Source organism: Patiria miniata, unplaced genomic scaffold (assembly GCF_015706575.1).
Source record: "Patiria miniata isolate m_02_andy unplaced genomic scaffold, ASM1570657v1 HiC_scaffold_18, whole genome shotgun sequence".
NCBI lineage: Eukaryota > Metazoa > Echinodermata > Asteroidea > Valvatida > Asterinidae > Patiria > Patiria miniata.
Window position 1 is genome coordinate 10,032,635 of NW_024037056.1, and position 22,883 is coordinate 10,055,517.

Below are 22,883 nucleotides of genomic sequence, written 5' to 3' on the forward strand. Positions count from 1 at the left end.
TTTTAGAAGAGAGAAATACATTTTCCTCCAGTTGTGTATGGGCAATTCCACACCAAAGTGGACATGACACCAAAAAATTCAAATACATGTGACTTAAACAAATTTGGCATCAAATGAAAGCTAAAAGTCTATATTTTCAAGATTTGAAGTCGGAATTTTATTTTTTATACATTTCGGTACCAAAAAATAGGATTATGTAATAATCCTGTTTTAAGCCTAAAAAATGTGATTAATAGTGATATGAAAGTATTCTACCAATAGACACACAAAAATATGTACTAATGCCATCAGTTTTTGTCATGAGAATGTATTGGTCTTGAAAAACCGACTAAAACTTGTTTTTAGCATTTTGCGTAATTTGTTTCGCTTCAGTGACTTCTAATATTTCAGTCTTCGAAAATGTCCTTCCGTTACCGAAAAAATACATATTTTTAATTTATTTTTAAAACTTGCAGTATGAATGCATTGAAAGTTATTGTGCAAAGCAAGTTTAGGTAGGCCTTCAATATGACATTATAACTGACACTGCTGTACTTCTCGTTTTTTAATTACAATTAATTAAATCACGTCCTTCCGTTACCAAATTGGTAACGGAAGGACGGTAACGGAAGGACAAATCGTATTTTTATCAAATGTTACGACATTTGCGCTCATGTTTGAAAAATGAAAATCACTGCAAATACATGCATGTATAATGAGCATTGAAAGGACATTCATGTGACCCACCTTCACAAAAGCGGGATAAGCAGGGCAAGGTGTTTATTACAAAGGAAGGCACAGGCATGTACAACATGTACAATGTACATGGACATATATGCCGATGTACCAGTACTTGTACATGTATGGAGTTGTTGCAGAAAATCAAATCATAAAGTTGCTGCCATCAGCATTCATGGACAATAGAGAAAGATACGAATTCTGTGAAGCCATTCCAGAAGCAAATTAAGTCAAAAATGAGATGGCAGAAAGTACCGGTACTTTGGGGCACTTTCATTCAATTTACATGTGTAAGACATGTGAGGTGCAATCTTTGACAAATTATGCCCAAGTTAACAATTTCAGTTTGGATGTTTAAAAATTAATTGTTACTACTCTAAATCATTGTAATTTGATTTCAAACATTGATTTTAGAGTTCAATTAAAAGCAACACCTAACTGAAGCCATCAGTTCTACCGGTAGATGTTTTTACCTTAAATGTACATGTAGGCTGGTCGCCCCCCCCCCCCCCCCCCCCCCACCCTTTAGGTAAACCTTTGAACCTACTGGTATTATTATTAAAAGTTGTTGGTGAACATGTAACCAATATACTCAAGAGTTCAAATACTGTGTATTTCAACTTTTAAGGATTGAGGTGATGGGTTTGAAGTCTATTTCTGTAGTAGTCCTGTATTCGTGAATTATGTGTTTTGGGTTGTTTTCGTTTTTCTTTTGTTATCATTAATTAGCAGGCTTTTATCTTTATCTCAATAGTTTCTTGGGTATAATTATTTATGCCAGGTCTGCATATTGTTGATTTCACATTCAGTTACACATTTCAGCAATTTGTTTCACTTGTATAATTAGTGTAAATTCACATTTTGTTCATGCTATAATTGAGTAAACCTTTTGTCCTTCCGTTACCGTCCTTCCGTTACCAAATTATAATCTGCTTAAAACGTTGTAATTATATTACCGAAACACTTAAAGTCAAATGAAAGGCGGTATAGTATAGATAAAGCTTCAGGGATTCCATTTCCTACCTTTAAAATATAATTGCCCCATAAAATTCACAGAGTTTACGCAAAACGCGAGTAAGTTGGAAAACCCTTGTCCGTTTTACCGTCCTTCCGTTACCGACCTCATTAATATTCATAATTCATAAACGGGAGGCATTCATGCCCCCCAAAAGTGTGGGAAATGAAAGTAGCATTATAGCAATACAATTGTGACATTTGTTTACTGTAACTATGAACAGTGTCTGTGATACACACATTTGAAATTTTGTTTAATGAGTGAAAACGTCCTTCCGTTACCGTGGAATTGCCCGTATGGAAAAAAAATTCAAATATATCAAATGACAAGGATCTATATGTCAGTTATATAAAACAAATATTGAGTGGCTTTAAATTGTGAAATGGGAGGAATATTATCGCTCGGTAAAATCTGGACTTTTCCAGTTCACTCGGCTTCGCCTCGTGATAATGGAAAAGTCCAGATTTTACCTTGCGATAATATTCCTCCCATTCCACGCTGAGCCACTCAATATTTGTATACTATTCCCCCTGAATGGGATGCTAGTCCATAGCAGGTTACTGCCTAGTCTTGGCCCAAGACGCTAGTGATCCAGTGGACGGTGCATAGTGCGCCCTCTAATGGCACAACAATTAGACCAGCAGGCCTACTCGCACTAACGTCTTGTCCATTTCGTATCAGCGGTTTACCTTTTTCTTTACTTTCTCCCTAGGCCTTCCTAGGGAACCAATCAGCGATCGAGAAATATTGCATGACGTTTCTAAACATTTGCGACGCAGTGAAACCTCGGCGCGACCAGCAGGCCTACTCGCACTAACGTCTTGTCCATTTCGTATCAGCAGTTTACCTTTTTCTTTATTTTCTCCCTAGGCTTTCCTAGGGAACCAATCAGCGATCAAGAAATATTGCATGACGTTTGTAAACATTTGCGACGCAGTGAAACCTCGGCGCGACCACTGCGGCAAATGGGAACTGCCGTTTTGTTCGAATTGATACAGATGGTCCTATTTACATAAAATGGCCACGCCCCCGTTGCTACGAAATGACCAAGACGTTAGTGAGAGAACGTAAAAAATCAATTATGCAGGGGCGCTACAGAAAATTGCAACTATCGCTCTTGATCACTGACGCCTTGGGCCAAGACTAGTTACTGTCTAGCCAATGCCTGTAACCAGAGAGGCAAGTGGGGGTGAAGTGGCTTGCCCAAGGACACAACATCTAGCCAGCAGCTGGATTCGAACCCCTGACCCTCCAATCATGAGTCACGAACCCAAACTCTAGGCCACACTACCGCACATTTATTTACCATAAACCCTCAGGATCTTGACAGATGCCTCTCCCTTCGTGAGTGCTGTGGGACCTGTAGCTGATATACCACACTTATAACAAACATTATACAACACCTGAATAAATCCCTGTCATCTGATTGGTGGATCATTGATCACATGTTATTGAATTATTCGTCCCAACGCACGGCGCGCGCGCAGCGTACAGTGCAATGGAAGTTCCATTGCACGGTGTCATCGCTGCTGGCAGTGGCGCTGTTTTAAATCGAGATTACTTGAATATGATGGTTAATTAAATATGATGAACTTCCTTGTCAAACTTTCAAACACTTTTTAACCTGAATAAATTGGCTATTAAAAGTCCACCAATCAGATGACAAGGATTTATTCAGGTGTTATATAAAATAAATAATGAATGTTTGGTGACAGATGAAATGTTCCATTCCACTCGGCTTCGCCTCGTGGAATGGAACATTTCATCTGTCACCTCATGAAATTATTCTTACCATTGCTCTCACAAACATTCATTATTTGTATATTATTGCATATTATTTGCGTGTTAAAAAGATTCTGAGATAATCCACGTCTAAATATCTGCTTCGCGAAGAAATTAACTCTCTGTATTGAGTCAAAGAAAGTAGAAATCACTTAAACAGTGCAGTTGTGACTGAGTAAATTCCATGATGGTGTTTAACTAACATGAGTACATGAAGTAATTAGGACTTACTCAAGCAATTAAACAAGTAAGATAACTACATTTCTTTTCCAGAGCACAAGAGGACGTAAAGGTGACGAAGACATCACCCCTTACCTCTCCCCGAGAGCTCCTTCAGGACGTCCCAAGTCTGCCAAGCAAGAACGGCCTCGCTCGGTGGTGTCTGGTCATCGTCCATCCACGGCCCCATCTAAACACACTGGAGCTACCAAGAAAAAGGTACAGTCAATATTGCAGTAGTAGTTAACCCTTCTAGAAAAATTGATGGGCTTCTTAAATTTTTTCAATTTATAACTTTTAAAATCTTTAGTTGGAGTATCATGTATGTAATTGTTAGATCCGTGGGGAAGGATGCATATACTCGTTCTAGTTTATTATTTAAAGTATAAAAAGCAAAGTCTGTCAGCAATATGGCCCTTCAGGCCGGAGTTTATCTCCAGTTTCATAAGTGGCATGAAACGATTGAAAATATTAGAATTTCACCCTGGACAAATGCTGGATGGAATAGGTCATCATAGGTTATTGCCCAGCTACTCCTAGGTAGAGAGAGGCAAGTGGGGTAAAGTGGCTTGCCCAAGGACACAACATATGTGCCAGTAGCTGGATTCGAGCCCCTGACCCTCTAATCATAAGTCACGAACCTTAACCATTTGGCCTAACTCCCCCTTTGAAAGGTTCAACCTTAAATGAATGAGCAATCTTTTGTTTTTCAGAGTGCAATATACGTAGACCAAGACGGTTTTCCCGTTCACCGAGAGCAAGCTTGGGGAGGTTCCGATGACGGCATTGATGAAGTCGACTCTCACAATCTGCGGGAGGTAAGGAAAGAAGGAAGACTTACCACACATCATTATCTCTAAAAAGAAACCTTTCTAGGATTCCATTTTTAATGTAGACACAAATTGTTCATATCTGATCGCTAATGAGATTGATGCTAGTGACAGAAACTAAAACTTGAGTGACATCTAGGTATTGTGTGTTTGTTTTTTGGTTTTGTTTTTTGGTGGTGTGCTCTTAACCATGCCTCGCCGTCTGCCGGATATAAGTTGGCTGCTATATTTTGCCTTTTTAAAAAAGCGAAATTTTCGACAAAAATAATCCCTGGTTAAAGGAGTTGATTTGGAGTTGAACTGGGCAAAGGAGTGAATTTGTTTTTGGTTTGTTTGTTGTATTCTTTTTTTTGGGGGGGGGGTAAAAATGTATTAAAAAATAGCGTGTATTGTATCCAGTGCAAAAGAAAAAATCTTGCTCAGCCTACCACAACTTGTGTTCCCTGTTCACGAATATCTCTGTTCGTGCTGTCTTAGTATTGTTTTCCCTGCATTTGAAGTAACAGACAAAATAACAGAAGATCTAGAGAAATAACCAGATTTCAACAGTACTTTGCTTAGAATTTGAGTGTGTTCTCTCACAATTCAGACTGATTTCTTTGTTTTAATCCACTTGTAGCTGGACCCTGATGTCCTGAACAACATCACCCTCAACATGTCGCCCGAGGAGAAGCAGAACAACTCACCTTACAAGGTCGACCTGACCCCACGAGAACCCAGACCCCCTCCTCCCCGTAGCTCCCAGGGCAGTAAGAAGAGCCCCAGGGGCACATCAAGGACCGTGATTACGAGAGACGGACGGCGAGTCAGGCCAAAGTCTAACAAGGTATAGCTAGGGTAACATCAAAGCTATATAACGACAGAATTTAGAATACTCCATTCTCTTGCAAGAAATGCTACACATAGTCAATTCTAATAGTCCATTGCAAGTTCTTTAGTCTCGAATCATAAAGTATTCCTTTATCTTTGATAGGTTTATGATATGACTTGTGATTGACTAACTTAGGCCAAAAAAAAGAATAGTTCTGCTTCCGGTTACCCGACCGACCCTATTTTTAGGCTGCGACCCTAAAAATTTTATCAGCAATTCTAAAAAAAAAAAGAAAAAAAAAATATTGAATAAATAAAAATGAAATCTTGTTGTCTTTCTGTCTTCACAAAATACCTCTCAACAACCCTTTTGCATCAAAAAAATGCTTGTATTATTTGTTTTCTTACTTACATTCGCTTTTTTTTCACTCATCAAGCGATCAATTCACTTCAGGCTATGTTGCATGGTGAGGCATTCACCTCACAAATGTACGTGTACATCCACCGAGATGCGTAAATGTCAGGTGTAATATAGATATTCATATCCTCCTGATTCTTAGCCAGAGTGCTCTGTCCAATTTTGGTTGCTGTTTCTATGTCATGTATAATAATAATAATAATGATAATAATAACTAATTCTTGTATAGTGCCAAATCCGTCAAAATTGACGCTCAAGGCGCTTCACAGAAATACAAATAAACAAGTTTATTCATGTGTGCAGATTATTCAAGTCTGTGATTGGAATCGACATACACGCATATAAGGCCAAGGATGCAGGAATCGTTCCTTATCGTTGTTATTATACCACGCACTTCACGTAACCCTGAAACAGTATGCGGTAGTTAACGCTGGTGGTACGTGCAGTACGCGGTGGCACAGGCAGACCAAAGCTGGCCATCTACCAACTTGAGTTCAAGTCTATTTCAATACCTGCCTTCCAGCTTACTGCCAAAAAAAAAGAAACATGACGTGACGCAAAGATACACGTCAATGAAATATTGTTCAAAACAAAAGTACCAGCAGCTCTCTGAAATACAGCGCATGTAATTATGTCCAAATTATTGTCAACGAGTGTTAGCATTCACCGTGCATATTTGTTTTCACACGTACACTTTCTGAAAGAAAAGAATCTGGGAACTTGCTAAAGAATGCTTTGAAGTTTTGACAGTGAAGCAAAGTTCTTCGTTTTACTCCTTGTGCTGTTTTAGGGTTCACTTTCTTTGCATCGGAAGGAGCCGGCCTACCCGCATCCCGCCCAGCAACAGACCCTGTGTGATGTCACGATCCGTTACCGTGGCAGTAACCTGAAGCTGCAGTATGAGCGGCAGGACAAGCGAGATGAGATCATCATCAACCAGCAGCACTGCGGCGGGGAGAACCTCGTGGTGTTCCACGGACTCGTTGAACCTGGAAGTAAGTTTTGTTTTAATTCCTGTATTTCTTACATTTAACATTCGGATTTGGCCATAAGCCTCGGCCATTAGCATAATAAGCCTTTGCCATAAGCCTTGTCCATAGCGGTGGCTATAACCCGTGGCCATAAGCTGTGGCCATAAGCCTTGGCTATAAGCCATGCCCATAAACGGTTATGGCAGTGGCCATAAACTGTGCTCGCCTTTGGTTTGTATACATTTCTCACATTAAAGGAAATGGTCACCTTAAAAAAATGGTCTGTTGGTAATTTAAGTCTAGATTTGTACCTTGGGTAGACCGTTTTAGTATTTTGCACTTCATTTATTAACCCTATGCCTCCAGGGTATTTTGGCTAGAAACCCTGCCAAATGTAGCAACATGCATGGGCGGCTTGTGCGTTAAAGCGCTGGCCTCTCACCAAGGTGACCACGGTTTGAATCCTGGCCACGGATCGCATGTTAGTAGAGTTGTGCATTGGTTCTCTCCTGTGCCACGTGGGCTTTTCTCCGGGCCCTCCGGTTTTCCTCCCTCCAGAAAAATCAAACACTTTCGATCTCAGGCTGTGCTCCGTGGTCATATATGGGTCGATGTGGCCGGCAGCCATAGGCGCCTTTACGTGCCAGCGGCCCGACCACGTTGTAGCCGCGTCCTTCGCAATTCAGCATACCAGCTGCGATTAAGGATGATTAGCCTCCCAAATTATTATTATTATTTGTCTAAGTGACAAGCCTGCCCAGTGTAACAAGATCCATCAGGTCAAACGTCTCAATGCCAAACTGCCTCAGAGTCTGTGGTCCCCAAACGCAGCAGGATACAACTGAGACATTGTTGAATGGGATTAGCTCTCATTGAAGTCAAGTCACACACTCCTCAAATTAACTTTGACAAAGGCATTCCTTCGTCATTGTTTATCCCACCTCACTTGTAACTGGACTTGTGAAAGGAGTTGTGACGTTTGACCGGACCGACAACATCATAGAGATGCCCACTTAATAATTTGAAATTTCCTTTCTTTCCACTTCAAGCTGATCTCGTCTTCACATCTCGCCGTCATCGTGGTTACCCGTTCAGCTTGACGTTCTTCGTCAACTCCATCCAAGTCCTACGTCTCAGCGCCTGCTGTGAGTACAAGTATGGCCCGGGGGTCATGCTGGGAGGTCGCAAGGGACACTTCAAGTTTGGCAGGGTGGATGGTGGTTCACCTTGTTACAGGTACAGATCTCTTTGGTATTTGCAAGTTTTTGGGAGGTTGTATGGTTTTTAGCAAAAGAATAAAAGCAGGATATTGGGTTCTACACTCAAAAATTGGAGAGCTTTTATACTATAGGGTGAGTTAAAAATAAAATGTCCCTTCGGATAAGTTTTTGTCTCCCACAAAAATGAAAAGGTCACCAGTGTTTTCTCTTCAGCCAACATTGGATCTGGGTATCGACCACATTCAGTAAAAGTGTCACTGATATTCAGCAATGCATGAAAGGGATACAGGCCTTTCCAAAACACTACCAACACACTGTTCAGAATAGGCCTTTTGCTATGAACACAATGGCAACAATGGGCCCAGGACAATGAAGGAAATAAATGGAATAACAGAACAGGTCATCAATCAAATGGAATTACATTTATTGAACTTTTTTTTTTTTTTTTTTTCAATCTAGTTTTATTTCATAACTTCATAATGAAAACATATAAAGTACGTAACTTAATAGATAAACAAAACATAAAAGTAAATGACAAAGATAAGTAACAAAGAAAAATGAAAAGCAGAGAAGTTATAAGGAAGTTGTAAGAAGTCCAAGGACTTATGAAACACTCCCTTTTTAAACCCTCACCATGCCTAGATCGACAAAACCGATCCACATTGTGGGCAGGCATTGTTGAAGTTGAGTCCCCATGTCCTCACAGGTCATCCAGTCACTAGCCAAGGCACAAGCTATTCAAACTGACTGTGAAAAAAAGCAGTCCTGTGTTATTGATCATCCCCTGTTACTTGTGACTGGACTATTAACCAGTTTGCGTCGGAGGACGTGATAACACACACTGGCTGTTTTTATACATGGGCACGGCTGACAGGTTAAAACGTAAAGATTGCCTCGACTCGTCTCAGGGTGACATCTAAAGGTGCTAATTCCCTCGTGCCTTTTGTACACACACACAAAGTCCTTGATGTCTGTGGAGGCGGACCGTGTGTTGATTTTGAATTGGCCGTTGTGCACGGCCCATTGATTGAGCATTTACGCTCCAGTGAACACCTCAGAGTATTGAAACATAATGAGGTTTTGACAAGAAAGACTGTTGAAATGACTCTTGCGAATCAGTATTTGTGGCGTTTGGCTGTATATCAGAAGTTGGCTGGAAAATTTTGCCTTTTGCAAAACCCTGGCAGCAGGTTGGATTGGAACCAGGAGGCACACAAGAGGTGACAGCACCACTGGCCAAATGGGATATCAGAGACTTAATTGAAACACCTGTTTCTTGACTTGCAGGTGCATGGTTGAAGCTGAGCTGGCCCGCAGGGAGCGCCAGCGCTACAAAGACACCCAGACCGAGGAAGCCAAGCCGGAACCAGAACCAGAACCGGTCCTGGAGAGCCAGGGGACGCAGAGCGACCCGCCGCCCCCTGAGACCAGAGACCAGGCAGAGCAAGCAGAAGGTGAGAGGCAAGGGATGCAAGAAGGGGTGGGGGAGGGAGGGCGGGCTGGGAAAGGGCGTTGGAGCATCTGTAACCAGAACAGAGCCAAAGGTATCGGGAATGGAAGGCTGAAATCTAAGGGCAAACAGGGGTCTACTAAGGGCAGGAGTGAAGGCAACGATAAAGCCACGGGTCTTAGAAATGGACCTCTAGGGTCTGCTAGGGAGACATCCTTAGGCGCAAGGGGTGATAACCAAAGACATAGACCAGAGAAAAATGGAGGTGTAAGTAACTCTTTTATAGCTTCCAGGAAGGTGCTTGGAGGAAAGAAAGATCAGATTGAAAGTGAAAGTCAGGTCTCCGTTTCTGATAAGGAAGCACATAGTGGGAATAGTCAGGGCAATGCTCAAAGAGTCACAAATAGGAAAAGGTTGTCACAGGCAAATGGTGGTGGCTCCCAAAATTCTAATGGAAACAAGAGCACTAGGGAGCTATCTGCGGTCTCAAGTGATAACGGTTCAAGTAAAGATCATCTGGGTAAAAATGAAAAGGCTGCTTCTCAAAATTCGAAAAAAGACGAAGAAAGAGTAACTAAGAAAGAGGTAGGGAAAGTGGATGGTAGGAATGAGATGGACAGTGAGAGAAGTGAGGAAGGAAGTGTCGTGGAGGATTTATTAGGAAGGAGCGATGATGATGAATCGGACAATGCTGAGAAGCAGAGTGCGTTGTATGGCAGTGATACTAGTGTGAGTGAGGACCTGTCTTCGAGCTTCCATTATAGCTCCTAGAAGCTGAACTGTGAAACTCTTAAATGTGATAAATAAGCATATTAAATAAGCATATAGCTATATTAAATTACTAGAGCGCCAACTCGTCATTCTGCGCGCGGAGACGCTTTGAAGCCGTCCTGGGTGCAGACATTTTGAATTCATGCGCGTGTTTGTAGAACATAATGAAATTAGATGGATAAAATTTTGAAAGTGTACTCTACATGTACATGCAATGCGCAAGTAGAACATACGCAAACAACTTACGCGCGTCATTGACGGTTCAAAAAAACGTGACGGCAAAAAGCATCTGCAGCGAATACGCGCACGCGTTGCGCTGTTTGCGTAGAGCAAAATGACACGCTCATTTGCTGATCGTGCGTTTTGGTTTTGGGCGTATTGGCTTCGATAACGCACCGGTATGGAATACAAACGCAGATATGCAAATAGCCGTACAAATGCCGTACAAAATTTCTAGGTCTCCATGGGTTTGTGCACAAACATGAATGCGCCCAGTAGGCATTATTTTGTACACAAAGTTAGCGCTCTAGTAATTTATTATAGCTCTATGGAAATAAGCAAAGTTGACATGTATCTAGTCATCACAACTTATTACAAATAACGCTCAGGGCAGTTAAACAAGTCATCCATTCTCAAGTGACAAGCTAAAATAAATGCAACAAAGGCATCTGCTTGTCAGCTCTCTTAGCTACACAATGTAGGGCTGTGCATCAGAACCGGGTACCCGAGTACCCGACCGTTGATGTCATGAACCAGTTCCAGATTATGGAATCAAGTTCTCGTATCCAACTTTACGTAACTTCTCAGACAATGAAAAAGAAAGCTATTGAATGTCATTCGTGTGGAATTTTCAAAATGGAAAACAGGCCACATGGGAAAACAAAACAGATTCCACATTTATGACGGTCAGGAAAGTTGCAGTTTCACCGTAAAGCTATAAATATTACTGTACCCACTTGTATCTTGCTGCATTGATGTACCGATGTGGTAGTGTTATCGTGTGGACCTTAATAAACAATCTGAACAGCAACATCCGAGATCTGAATTTTGGGTTGAGTTTCTTTTAACAGGTACCCGGGTACCCATAATTCTTTTTTTCAGTCAGGTACCCGGTTCCCATACTACCGGTACTTGCAAATGCACACCCCTACTCTTAGCCCTGTCCACACGTTTCCATCTTTAATTATGACAAATTAGGGACCGTGACCATTCAGCCCTGGTATGAAAAGGGCCCCCCAGTACCTCATCCGGTCCAAAGCCAGTCCGGTCTTCAGCCCAGTCTCGTCCAGTACATGGTCCTGTCTGACCAGAAGTTTTGAAGTCAGTCAGGCACATCAATTTATTGCCCTTCAGAGAACGTCCAGAGCAGAACAATAGCAGAATTACCGGATTAAAGATAAAATCCTTCCAAACGCCTTGGTAATTTACGGGCCCATTGTGTGCGAAACTGCACGGCAGGGGGTTTGATCTGCGCCGATGAAAGTGTTCTATTGTTTCGTGCTGAGAGATGAAAACAGGTTTCGTGCTGAGAGATGAAAGCAGGTTTCTTCTGGGATATTTTACATGTGTCAATACTTGCAAACAATAGACCCCAGGATAGAGGAGTTCCTGATTAGCAACCAGACCAGCTCCTAGGCCGGTAGCTGGGACGGTACGAAAGGACTTCTTGGGAGGGGACGAGCGTACCGGGGGGCCCTTTTCATACCGGGGCTGAATGGTCACAGTCCCTTAAGTGTTGGGGTTTCACAGTTTTGGCTTTCATGTTTCTATAACAAGATGTCTGCAATTTAGCACTTCTCTTGCCGAGATTTAAAGATATAGTCCATCATTTGTAATTTGTGCATTTTGTTCGTTTGAAGCAACAAAAGTGTTCAAAATCTAATGAAGGATACTGAACAACTAACCTGATGAAGTTTCAGCTCAGCTTCAGCTGTATATTCCGAGAAAAACAGCATTCTAAGATCTCAATTTCAAAGCAAAAGTTGCTGAATCATGTTTTGAATTGGGCCTGAATTCAGCGTCCGAGACGCGTTCTCACTGAGCCGATTGCAGCTGTTGTGTTTAATAGGAAGGGGCGTAATCATACATGTCGCCACTACATTTTAAGTTAAATGGAATGGAGTTTGGCCGCCACCATGCATTTAAGTTTTTATCAGACTTGTGTTTTCTTAAAAGGAAGTGGTTGTGTTTAATAGGAAGGGGCGTAATCATACATGTCGCCACTACATTTTAAGTTAAATGGAATGGAGTTTGGCCGCCACCATGCATTTAAGTTTTTATCAGACTTGTGTTTTCTTAAAAGGAAGTGGTTTTCTGGCTAGAAAAATAGCAAGGAAGAACCGGTTTTGTGCAGGCAAAATTCAGGAAATAATCTGTTGATATTAATAACTTGTTGGAAAGTTCCAAGGTCATTCCAAGAAGGTTGCCGCCGTGAATTAGGGTTAAAACATGGGAGGGGATGGGATTTGCTATCAGCATCAGCAGGGCCGTTCCTCATTCTTTTCTTTTTATGGGATGTATGATAACATTGGAGTACGAGGGGCTCTGCGAGCTGATGAATCTTTTTTTGAAAACATTGTGTTTGCAACCAGCTAGGGAAGATTTTCGTTTATTTAAAACTTACAAGCACTGGTATGGATACCTGTGTAGTTATATGACTAAACTGCCTAGAGCGTATTTGTTAAGGTTTTTTTTTCCTTTTTTGGAAATTCAATACGCATATAGGGAGTAAGATCAGTTCCACTGCTGGGTTGCGGTAATGGGTGGGTTATAACTTGTCAACACATACCTCGCCAGCGGGCCCATTAGATTGGTGATAACCGGAGAGCGGGAGTTTCAAAAAAACTCATCCGGTGTATAGGCGACGCAGGGACTGGTTTGTGTACATGTGGTTTCTGTTTCTAGTTCACTTAATGTTTTGATTTATACCGGTGAACTGATCCGACGAATTATAGCATCCGCGCGCACGTGTGCGTCGTGCCAATGCTTGCGCGCGCTTGGCCGAATAACAAAACAAACTACTAATTTAAATTTTCCTTTGGAAAGGCCTTCTTTCGTTGATTACTTCAAAATGACAGCTTGCCTGAAAGAATAATTTCACAGGGAGTTTAGTCCCCTTACTATCTAAATTCAACCAAGTATGTTTTTCAACAATAATTACGCCAGTTACTTTTCGGATGGCTGCAAATGATGGACTATAGCTTTAAGAAGGACTTTATAACAGTATTGACAATTTCTTGCCATGTGGCAAAAAGAACACTCTAATTTGTTTAACTAAAATGTTTTGGAAAGCTATGTAACATATATTTATTATTTAAAATGTCCTATTAAAAATGGGAAATGTCTGTGACTGTGTGAGTGTTTAGGGGGTACTTTGCTACATGTAGTTACTTTTAAAAGGGTAAGCATGTCTAAAAAGGTTAACTACATGTATGTTATATTTATTTATTTGAAATCCTTAAATCAAAAGAGATATTTTGTCTGAATGGGGACAAATCATGTACATGTACCGGTATGGCTTTACGATAGAGGACAGACACACAAAGGGAGAACAAAAGATCCTCTCAGTCCTCGAGTGTTGGGTCTTTTGTTGAAAACGGTCCTCGATTGTAAGGTTATAGTGTATGGGAGAGTGTTATTACAAGGACAAAGGGAAACACAAAGCATTGTCCTTGGGCATATAGAAAACACGATTGAGTGTCTGTCTGTGTGTTTAATGGAGGGGGTAGGCCTATATTTTGCCAGTAGATATTTTCAAAAGGGCGCATATGACTGAAATGGTTTAGTTGGGTACCTACATCTTTCTTTCTGAAACAGTATTAGGAAGCACGTGTAAGATTTTATAGTGTTGAAGTGTCAGCCTAACTCTAAATTAATATTGGGTCAAACATAGAATTAGTCATGTTAGTGGAAGAAAAATGTGTTATCTCACAAAATGCACCAACAAAGACACGAAGCACTCACGAGATCAAAGTGGAATTAATATCACATGGATTATAAACTGCAATAGAAAATTTAAATGTTCTTTTGTACAAATGCACTTAAAAAAAACTTTTTAGTGCCGTCAAATCTTGTTCTCAATACTCGTGTAGACATTCTCAAAGTTTCCTCTTCTGGTACATGTAGCAATACTCTTCTTTAATAAACTGTACTTTCTGAAGTCCCGGTACATGTATTTTCTCAGTAGTTTCTCAGGTACAACTGTACTTTCTCAAGTAGAAGTAATAAATACACTACAGATCACCGAGATTTCTTGTCTTTTTCTTGAACGGCTCTTTCTGTCATCAAATAGAACATTGCATGGGGTCCTGCCCAAGTTTCCTTGATCTCACTTTTATCCCCTAACCTCTTCTTACCTTTAACCTTTACTCCTTCACGGTCACTTTGGTAGCAAAAAAAGCAGATGGTGTTGTTTCACGATCTCTTCTGTAGTCTCGGAAAGCACGGTAGAATTTAGCTTTTATGGTTTCTCTTTTGCTGTAAACACAACAGTGCATGTTCTTTTTTGGTTGCATGTTTTGTAGACTTGGGTGTCAACCTGTAGTTGCATGTACCCATTGTATGGCATGAGGAGTTGAAAGTGTGTAGAGAGAAAGATTATTGTGTGGAGCATTTGTGAACCAAGATGAATTGACTTTACAGATTTGGAGGCTTTAAGCAAGTAGAGGAAATTACGTATTTGGAGGCATTAACCCTAACCCTACCAGACGCAACACAGTGCATCAGGTGGAAAAGTCGGGTGCACTTTGATGCATTTTAGCTATCAACACCAGTGCATAAACGGCCAGTTCTGGAACAATGAGAGCTAGTCCCATTGAACAATGCCACAATTGTATCCTGTTGCATTCGGTGACCACAGACTCTGAGGCAGTTTGGCCTTTAGACTTTTGACCTGATGGATCTAACTACAGGTGACAAGTGTTGCATGTTGCTGCGTTTGGAAGGGTTTTTAGCCAATATCCCCTGGAGGGTTTGGGTTAAGCAAGTAGAGGAACCTTAATATAAGGTTTGGTTTCATGTGTTGTTACCCACGAACCCGTCAGGAACAACATCTAGGGAAATTTGTAAAATCTCCCCCCGAAAAATGGGGGAAGCTAGTGCACATGCGCTACTTCTGCAGACAATTACGGTCCATTTTCAGTCCCACGCACACTACACACCACAAAAGAGCTGACCAGTGAAGTTGCACAAAAGTCTTGCTGCATCTTTTATACTACTGGAAGAATTTTAATAAGAGTTTGGTTCGGAACTACAATGAAATGTTTTGAATGCGCACTGCATATATTCAGATATTAGGCCAAACAGGTGCGCACACATTACACAACCGATACGAATTTCCCTGGACGTTGTTCCTGACGGGTTCTTGGGTGATATTGGTTGGTCGTGATAACGCCCTCTCGCGGCGGCAGGTTATCGCGTATCAAACCATAACAACGTCTAGCCCCTAGACTAGACACAAGCTAGTCCAAGACACTCCCTTGTCAGTGTTTGTCGTTACTCATGACCAAACGTGAATTGACTTGTGATTGACTCAATTACAACTCTGACCACATGTGGTGCAATGTTCTCCAAAAAAAGTACCGGACAAAGGACTATACAACAGACACAGTGGGCAAGTGTATTACGTACACAAATGTGTTACTTGACTGACAGAAACAAATTGATATGGTTGAGAGTTTTGATCTGCGAGATATTTTTTTTGTTTATATACATACCACCTGCTAGCTGCATGATTGCATGACCAACCCTAATCCCTTTAATCCCTCTCCCTTAATACCAGCCGCTGATGCCGAGGCAGAAGCCTACGATGATGAGGATTTCGAAGACGAAGATGACAAACCAGTTTCAGACTCAGAAAAAGGTCAGTCACTTTTCTTGGTCAGTACAGAAATGAATGTCATAAGTATTTTGGTTTTACCCACACAGATTGATAGCCGAAGATGTATAAATGTCTTTGGATGTCATGCTTTCAGTTTAGGATTCCTTCAAATGATACCCAGGAGTTCGAAGAGAATTGTCAAAAGTCTTTATTTTTTGGTGATAAGACGACTCAACTGGATATGCAAACGAATTTTAACAATATAGCCCATGACTTGCGGACACATGGGTATCAGCTTTATAGACAGCATTGAGTAAAACCAAACCAAATTTTTATTTGCTAGCCTTACCTTTTTCAACCCAATTTGCCATTTTGTTTTTCCAACAGAGACTCCAAAGGCAGAAGACAAGCACTCGGATCATTTCTTCTCGGGTCCGGAATCAGACGCCGAGCAGAAGCAGCCTCAGGAGGCCGATTACGGAGAAGACTCAGACTTTGAGGCAGACTCCAACCACGAGAAACAGGATGAGGAGAAGGAATCTGACAAGGAGGTCCAGGAAGAAGCTGAAGAGATCCTTGAAGGAGAGGGGAAAGTTGATGATGCTCCGGCTGATATTCCTGAAGAGGAACCTATCAAAGATGAAGCAGATAGAGATGAAGACAAAGCAGAAGAGGTGCCGGAAGAGCAGGATGAAAGTCCATCAGTTCCTGAAGCCTCTCCTCAAAAAGATGACGACCATCAAAGCTCAAGACACGATGACAGTGATTCTAGCAGCGACAGTGAAGGACACAACAGAGTCCTATCTTCATCGTCAAGTTCATCAAGCTCCTCTGAAGATGAAGATGACAGAAAGGAGACAAGGAATGTCCAAACAGCTCATGCCTCGAGCTCTGAATTCTCTTCTGAAGATGAAGATAACGCAGAGAAGAAGCGAGAGGATAAGACGAAGGAAGACCCCAAGCCTGAAGAACCAACAAGAGATGATAAGATTGCTTCTGATACTGAGAAGAGAGATGACACCAAGGAAGTTGATGACCTTCGTGGTCAGGAGGAAGAACGCCCACTCTCTCCAAAAACTCTCCAAGAGGTCAAAGGAGAAGTGGACAACAAAGATGAGGACAAACCTGAGGAAGAAGATGAAGAAAAAGAAGACAAATCATTTTTCGGGAAATTGGCAGATAAAGTCAAAGGTGCATTTACATCTTCAGATTCAAGTTCCTCAGAATCTGGCTCGGATGATAGTAAAGAGAGGAAGAAAAAGAGAACAAAGCGAAAACCAAAGAGCCGCTCTTCATCAGATGAAGAGAAAAACAAGAAATCTGAGAGTGACAGCGACCCAGAGAAAAAGAAATCATTCCTTGAGAAACTGAAGGACAAATTCACCTCATCTGATTCTGACTCTGACTCAGACGAGGAGAAGAAAAAGAGGAAGAAGAAAGATAAAACAATATCCGAAAGCAGAGATGATGCAGATGAAGGGACATCCCAGAAAGACCCAGAGCCAAAAGAGACGACAGAACGGCAACCTCGGAATGTAGAAGATGCCAAGTCATCAAGAGATGATGAAGAGGAAAAGCAAAGTCAAGTTAATGAAGACAAGAAAGAACCTGAAATTTCACCTTCACATGATGATGAGATGGGAGAGGATACGACAAAGCAAGAGACCGCGCCTGAAGAGCCAATTCAAGATGACAAGATCACCTCTGATGCTGAGAAGAAGGATGAAACCAAGGAAAACCAGGAGAAACGACCGCAGTCTCCAAAAGCATCTGAGGAGGGTGTTCCAGAGACAGCTGGTGACGAGCAACAGGAAGACAATAACTCAGACAAAGACATTACCCCGAAAGAAGCAGAGGGAGACACAGACAAACCATCCTCCCAAGATCAGGAACATGATGAACAGAAGAAAGATGAGGTCAGAGGAGAAGTAGAAAACAAAGTTGAGGACAAACCTGCGGAAGAAGATGAAGAAAAAGAAGACAAATCATTTTTTGGGAAATTGGCAGATAAAGTCAAAGATGCATTTACATCTTCAGATTCAAGCTCCTCAGAATCTGGCTCGGATGATAGTAAAGAGAAGAAGAAGGAAAAGAGAAAGAAGCGAAAACCAAAGAGCAGATCTTCATCAGATGAAGAGAAAAACAAGAAAAGTGAAAGTGACAGTGACCCAGAGAAAAAGAAATCATTCTTTGAGAAATTGAAAGACAAATTCACCTCATCTGATTCTGACTCCGACTCGGACAAGGAGAAGAAAGACAAAACAAAATCTGAAAGCAGAGATGATGCAGATGAAGGAACATTTCAGAAAGACCCAGAGCCGGAAGAGACGAAAGAACTGCAACCTCTAAAAGAAGAACCTGCAGTGTCATCAAGAAATGATCAAGAGCAAAAGCAAAGTCAAGATAATGAAGACAAGAAAGAACCCCAGACTTCACCTGAAGAGGAAAAGAAGGAAGAAAAAGGATGGATTGAAAACCAGGAGAAGGGAATTAAAGGCTTCTTTGGATCATCTGATTCTGAAGGTGAAGACAAGCAGAAAAAGGAGGATGTGAATAAGTCAGATGAAGAGGGATCAACAAAAAAAGGTGAAGAGTCTGGAGACGAAGCAGCACCTAAAGAAATAAAGGAAGAAGGCATCACTAAGCAGCAAGAGAAGCCAAGTTCTTCAGAACCTGAAAAAGAGGAGAAAGATGAAATGCCTCCAGCCGACAAGGTGGAAGTCAAACATAATGACATGTTTGGACCACCGGACTCTGATTCTGAAGATGACAAATCGGAAATGCAGAAAGATGAGGTCATAAAAGCTGAGATTGATACAGAGACCGGAGCTGTTCCTGAGACCCAAGAAGAGAAACCAGAATCCTTAGAACCTCATGAGGATCCAGAGATGCAGTCTGAAAAAGAGGATGGCAAGGAGAAAGATGACTCTGCCTCCCTGGATAAAGACTCTGAACAGGTGGATAAAGGTGAGGATGCCTCCAAGATCGAAGACGATGTCTCACAAAACGCTGAAGATGAAGAACAGGTAGAAAAGACAGATGAAGCAGAGAAGATACCATCTGAAAAAGAGGATGGTGGGGAACAGAATAACTCTGCCCCTGTTGGTAAAGACTTGGCACAAGGAGATCATGGCGAGGAAGCCTCTCAGGTCAAAGACGATGTCTCGGAAAAAGCTGAAGATGATGAAATGGAGGACAAAAAAGATGACGCTGAGAAGCCCAATGAAGCTAAAGATGAGGATGACGGGAATAAAGAGACCGGGGAAAGAGGTAGCCTCAAGGAGGACAAACAGGATGAAGGAAGTTTGTCATCCCGGTCATCTGCCTCAGACTCTGGTTCCATCGCTGCTGGGCTTGACAAAGATTTCAGGGTAAGTTTACTCTGCATGAATCTGTCAGGTTCTCAAAGGAAACTGTTGTCATCTGTCATGTCTGTATACCAAATTTTACTGCCATTTTTTTTCTTTGATGCATGTACTGATATACATGTACCGAGTACAGGCGACTGTTGCTAATACAAATACAAATGCTGGCTTTAGCCAATATTAGGCCTTGGTCCCCTCTGTGCGTATTATGTGCACAATAAACATGATGAATGGGATTGGCATCGTTTCCACTAAATAACAAATTCTGAAATGAACTTTTTTTGCTAGGTCCAGCTGAGTTTGTATTAGTCAATGAAATTTAGAGGAAAAAATATATTTTAGCCTGAATTTTGTATTAAAAGATTGTGAGTTTATTTGTAAGTTGAGAATGGATTTTTAAGTTGAGAATGGATATAGGAAGAATGCAAATTGAACAAGAGTGAAATCAAGGTCGAAACCTGAGGTACCTCATAACCCCATAAAACCTGAAGAAAGCTTGAGATATCGCCAGTTTAATTTCGCATTCTCCCCTGAAGCATTCTAAAGCCTCGTATCTTTTTTTAAAGAATGAATTTGTTTAACATGAATCGCTTTGTCAATTTCATGATGGCAGGTCCTAAATCTCAACGCCAAAAGTCTTGACGAGAGTAAAGCAGCAAGACTGGTGAAGGCACTCAAGCATCGCAAGTACCGTAACCTGGAGTATCTGCTGTAAGTCTTCGAAAGTCTTAGATCTTGGATAATTCGAAATGTGAAACCCTTCTTGCTGTCAATCGAAAACCAAGGCTTCATTGCAACTGCATTGTTCTGAAATTTACAAGGACCATTTGTGACTGGCTCCACAAAAAAAGGGTATTACATGTATGTCGCAAAAAAATGAAATTGAGCTAACATGGTTGGCATGGTTGGAAAGCCCAAAACGTAAGCTTGCATTTGGTATATAATAGAGCTCCATAGTCCCTACCAATCTGGAGATATGATGTATTTGCATATGAATTACTTTTTTTGAGTTCAAATTACACAACTGAGAAAACAGGCTTTAACATAGCTGGCTTTGTTGTAGAACAACAGAATGATGCACACAAAATGGTTGTTTTCTCCACTTTGTTCATCAAAATCAACATTTCTGTGAATGAAACCTGAAACAGTAGGTATTAAAGATGTCGTTCATGATAAAAAATGAAAATCATATTTTGACAAAATGTTCACTCTCTCAATGTTGAGCGGGTCATTACACAATAATGCTCAGCGCAACTTAATACCCTTTTTTGTGGAGCCGGTCACATTTGTCCTTAACTCTATTTTATTTTCATTAACCTTTTCATACTCTCAGTTACCTGTTAGCTCCAGCTGAAAGAAAACATGACAAGATAAAGGCAACTTTTGAGAATAATTTGTTAATGCTAATTCAAAAACAAAACACCATGTTTAAACAAAGTGTATCCAAAATCTGCCTCTAATGCTTTCTGGTCTTGCAGCTTAAAGGTAGCTAGAGTAGGTCATTTGCAGCTACCCAAAAAGTAACTGCATGACCAAATTATTGTTGAAAAGCATACTTGGTTTTAAACTCCCTGTGAAATTATTCTTTCTGGCATGCTGTCATTTTGGAGAAAACAGTAAAAGAATGTCATTTCCAAAGATGTGTCTAAATGTAGACGCGTTTTTAAAAATTTCTGTGAGCAGTTCATTTTTAATTCAGCGAAGCTGAGAATGGGTGCGCGCAAGCGTTGACACGACACACACAAGCGCGCGGTTGCTATAATTCGTCGGTTCAGTGCGTGACATAGCGTAGCTGCAATCAGCTGAATGAGAACGTGTCCTGGACACTGAATTCCGGCGCAATTCAAAACATGACTCAACAACCGTGGGATTGAAATCGAGATTCATTATTGTTTTTCTCGGAATGTACTGCATTCACCGAGCTAAAATTTCATCAGGTTAGATGTTAAGCAACCTTCTTTAGATATTGAGCACTTTTGTTGCTTCAAAGAAAAAAATGCACCCAAATCTATCACAAATGATATACTCTATCGTTTAAGTTCAGGTCACCAGTTGTAATGGTAAAGACCTAGCGAGACCAATAATTTCAACCAGTCTATAAATCTGTGATTTTATGTCTTGAGATGAGTGGACTCAACTCCAAAGCTGATAGTCAAGTACATTTTACATGTACATGAATGAAATTACATCCAATAATAATTTCGCAATTATTCATCCCACCTGCAGGTTACGTGATAATCCCCTGACTGATTCAGGCATAGCCACCGTCATCCGATCGCTTATTGAGAACCACACCGCCACGACCAGCGCGGACAGCGCCCTCAAGCTGACGCATTTCGATCTGGGCAACACCGGCATGGGCGACGAGGCGGCCACCGAGCTTGCCAGGCTCCTGGCGCTAGACACGCCTCTCTGTAACCTCAACATCAGCGAGAACACGCTATCGGCGGCTGCGTGGGAGACTATCGTCCAGGGGTTAAAGGTCAACAAGTCCCTGGTGACCTTAAGCGCAGAGTACGCTCACCTGAGCGACACCAGCTGTGTGATGATGACAGACGCGGTGATGGACCACGAGAGACTCGAGGAGCTAAACATCGAGGGGAACAGTCTGGGGGAGAGGGCCGGTAAGGCCCTGGCTCAGCTGGTCAAAGATAACAGCGTCATCGTCACGATCAACTTGGAGAGGGATAATTCAATCCCGTTGAACATTCAGACGGAAGTAAAGGAGATATTGGAAACGGGATCATATGTGCCTTAGGTGAAATGATTAGTTTGAAGCATATTTAGGTGGGACAGAGGGACTTGATTTTCATTTTGGAGATGGGGTTGGACCGATGAGAAAATCCCTTTACTTTATATTTTAAAGGACAGGAGTGTACATGTACAGGGTGGTCCCAAAAAAAGTTCAAACATTTTCAAACGTTGATTTCTCAAGATTGGGTAGACATGTTGATACCTTTTAACATGTTTAAAGATATTCCTATTATACTACAAGATCTTGGTGGTACAAATGGTAAAAATGGTATTGCAAATAGAGTCTAAATTAAGAAATGGCGGCCATATACAGAAAAATAGTTTAAAAAACAGTTTACTCACATGCGTGTATGATCATTGTTGCATTTCTTTTGTGCATGCTGTTTAGACCATACCGGTATCTCATAATAACACACGTGTGGACAAACTGATTTCTGACCATTTTTTTCTGTGAATGGCTGCAATTTCTTAATTTAGCCTTTATTTTCAATGCCTTTTTCACCATAATAATAATAATAATAATCGGCATTTAAGAACGCCCATTTTAGTAAACTAAATCACGGTGCTTACAGTATTATTATTACCCCTGAACATTGGGCCAATTAAACATTCCAAATACCATCTCAGCTCCCTGGGGAGTATACAGCTCGATGCTGCCTGTTAGGCGCAAGCAAGCTTAATCAATCACATAACCATCTCTGCCCTCCCAGGTACCCATTTAACTCCTGGGTGGAGAGAAGCAA

At 41.3% G+C, this 22,883-nt stretch overlaps 1 protein-coding gene across 1 annotated transcript in view; it reads left to right on the forward strand.

Moving 5' to 3' along the window:
- Positions 1 to 22,176, forward strand: part of LOC119724546 (glutamate-rich protein 3-like) — a 30,137-nt gene extending 7,961 nt beyond the window's left edge. The window contains exons 3-12 of the mRNA XM_038195645.1: positions 3,788 to 3,952; positions 4,447 to 4,551; positions 5,183 to 5,389; positions 6,582 to 6,786; positions 7,812 to 7,998; positions 9,270 to 9,436; positions 15,983 to 16,063; positions 16,409 to 19,392; positions 20,000 to 20,097; positions 21,613 to 22,176. Coding sequence (XP_038051573.1) covers positions 3,788 to 3,952; positions 4,447 to 4,551; positions 5,183 to 5,389; positions 6,582 to 6,786; positions 7,812 to 7,998; positions 9,270 to 9,436; positions 15,983 to 16,063; positions 16,409 to 19,392; positions 20,000 to 20,097; positions 21,613 to 22,144 — 4,731 coding nt within the window. The 3' untranslated portion in view covers positions 22,145 to 22,176. The remainder of the gene's footprint in view (positions 1 to 3,787; positions 3,953 to 4,446; positions 4,552 to 5,182; positions 5,390 to 6,581; positions 6,787 to 7,811; positions 7,999 to 9,269; positions 9,437 to 15,982; positions 16,064 to 16,408; positions 19,393 to 19,999; positions 20,098 to 21,612) is intronic.
- The last annotated feature ends 707 nt before the right edge of the window (positions 22,177 to 22,883 follow it).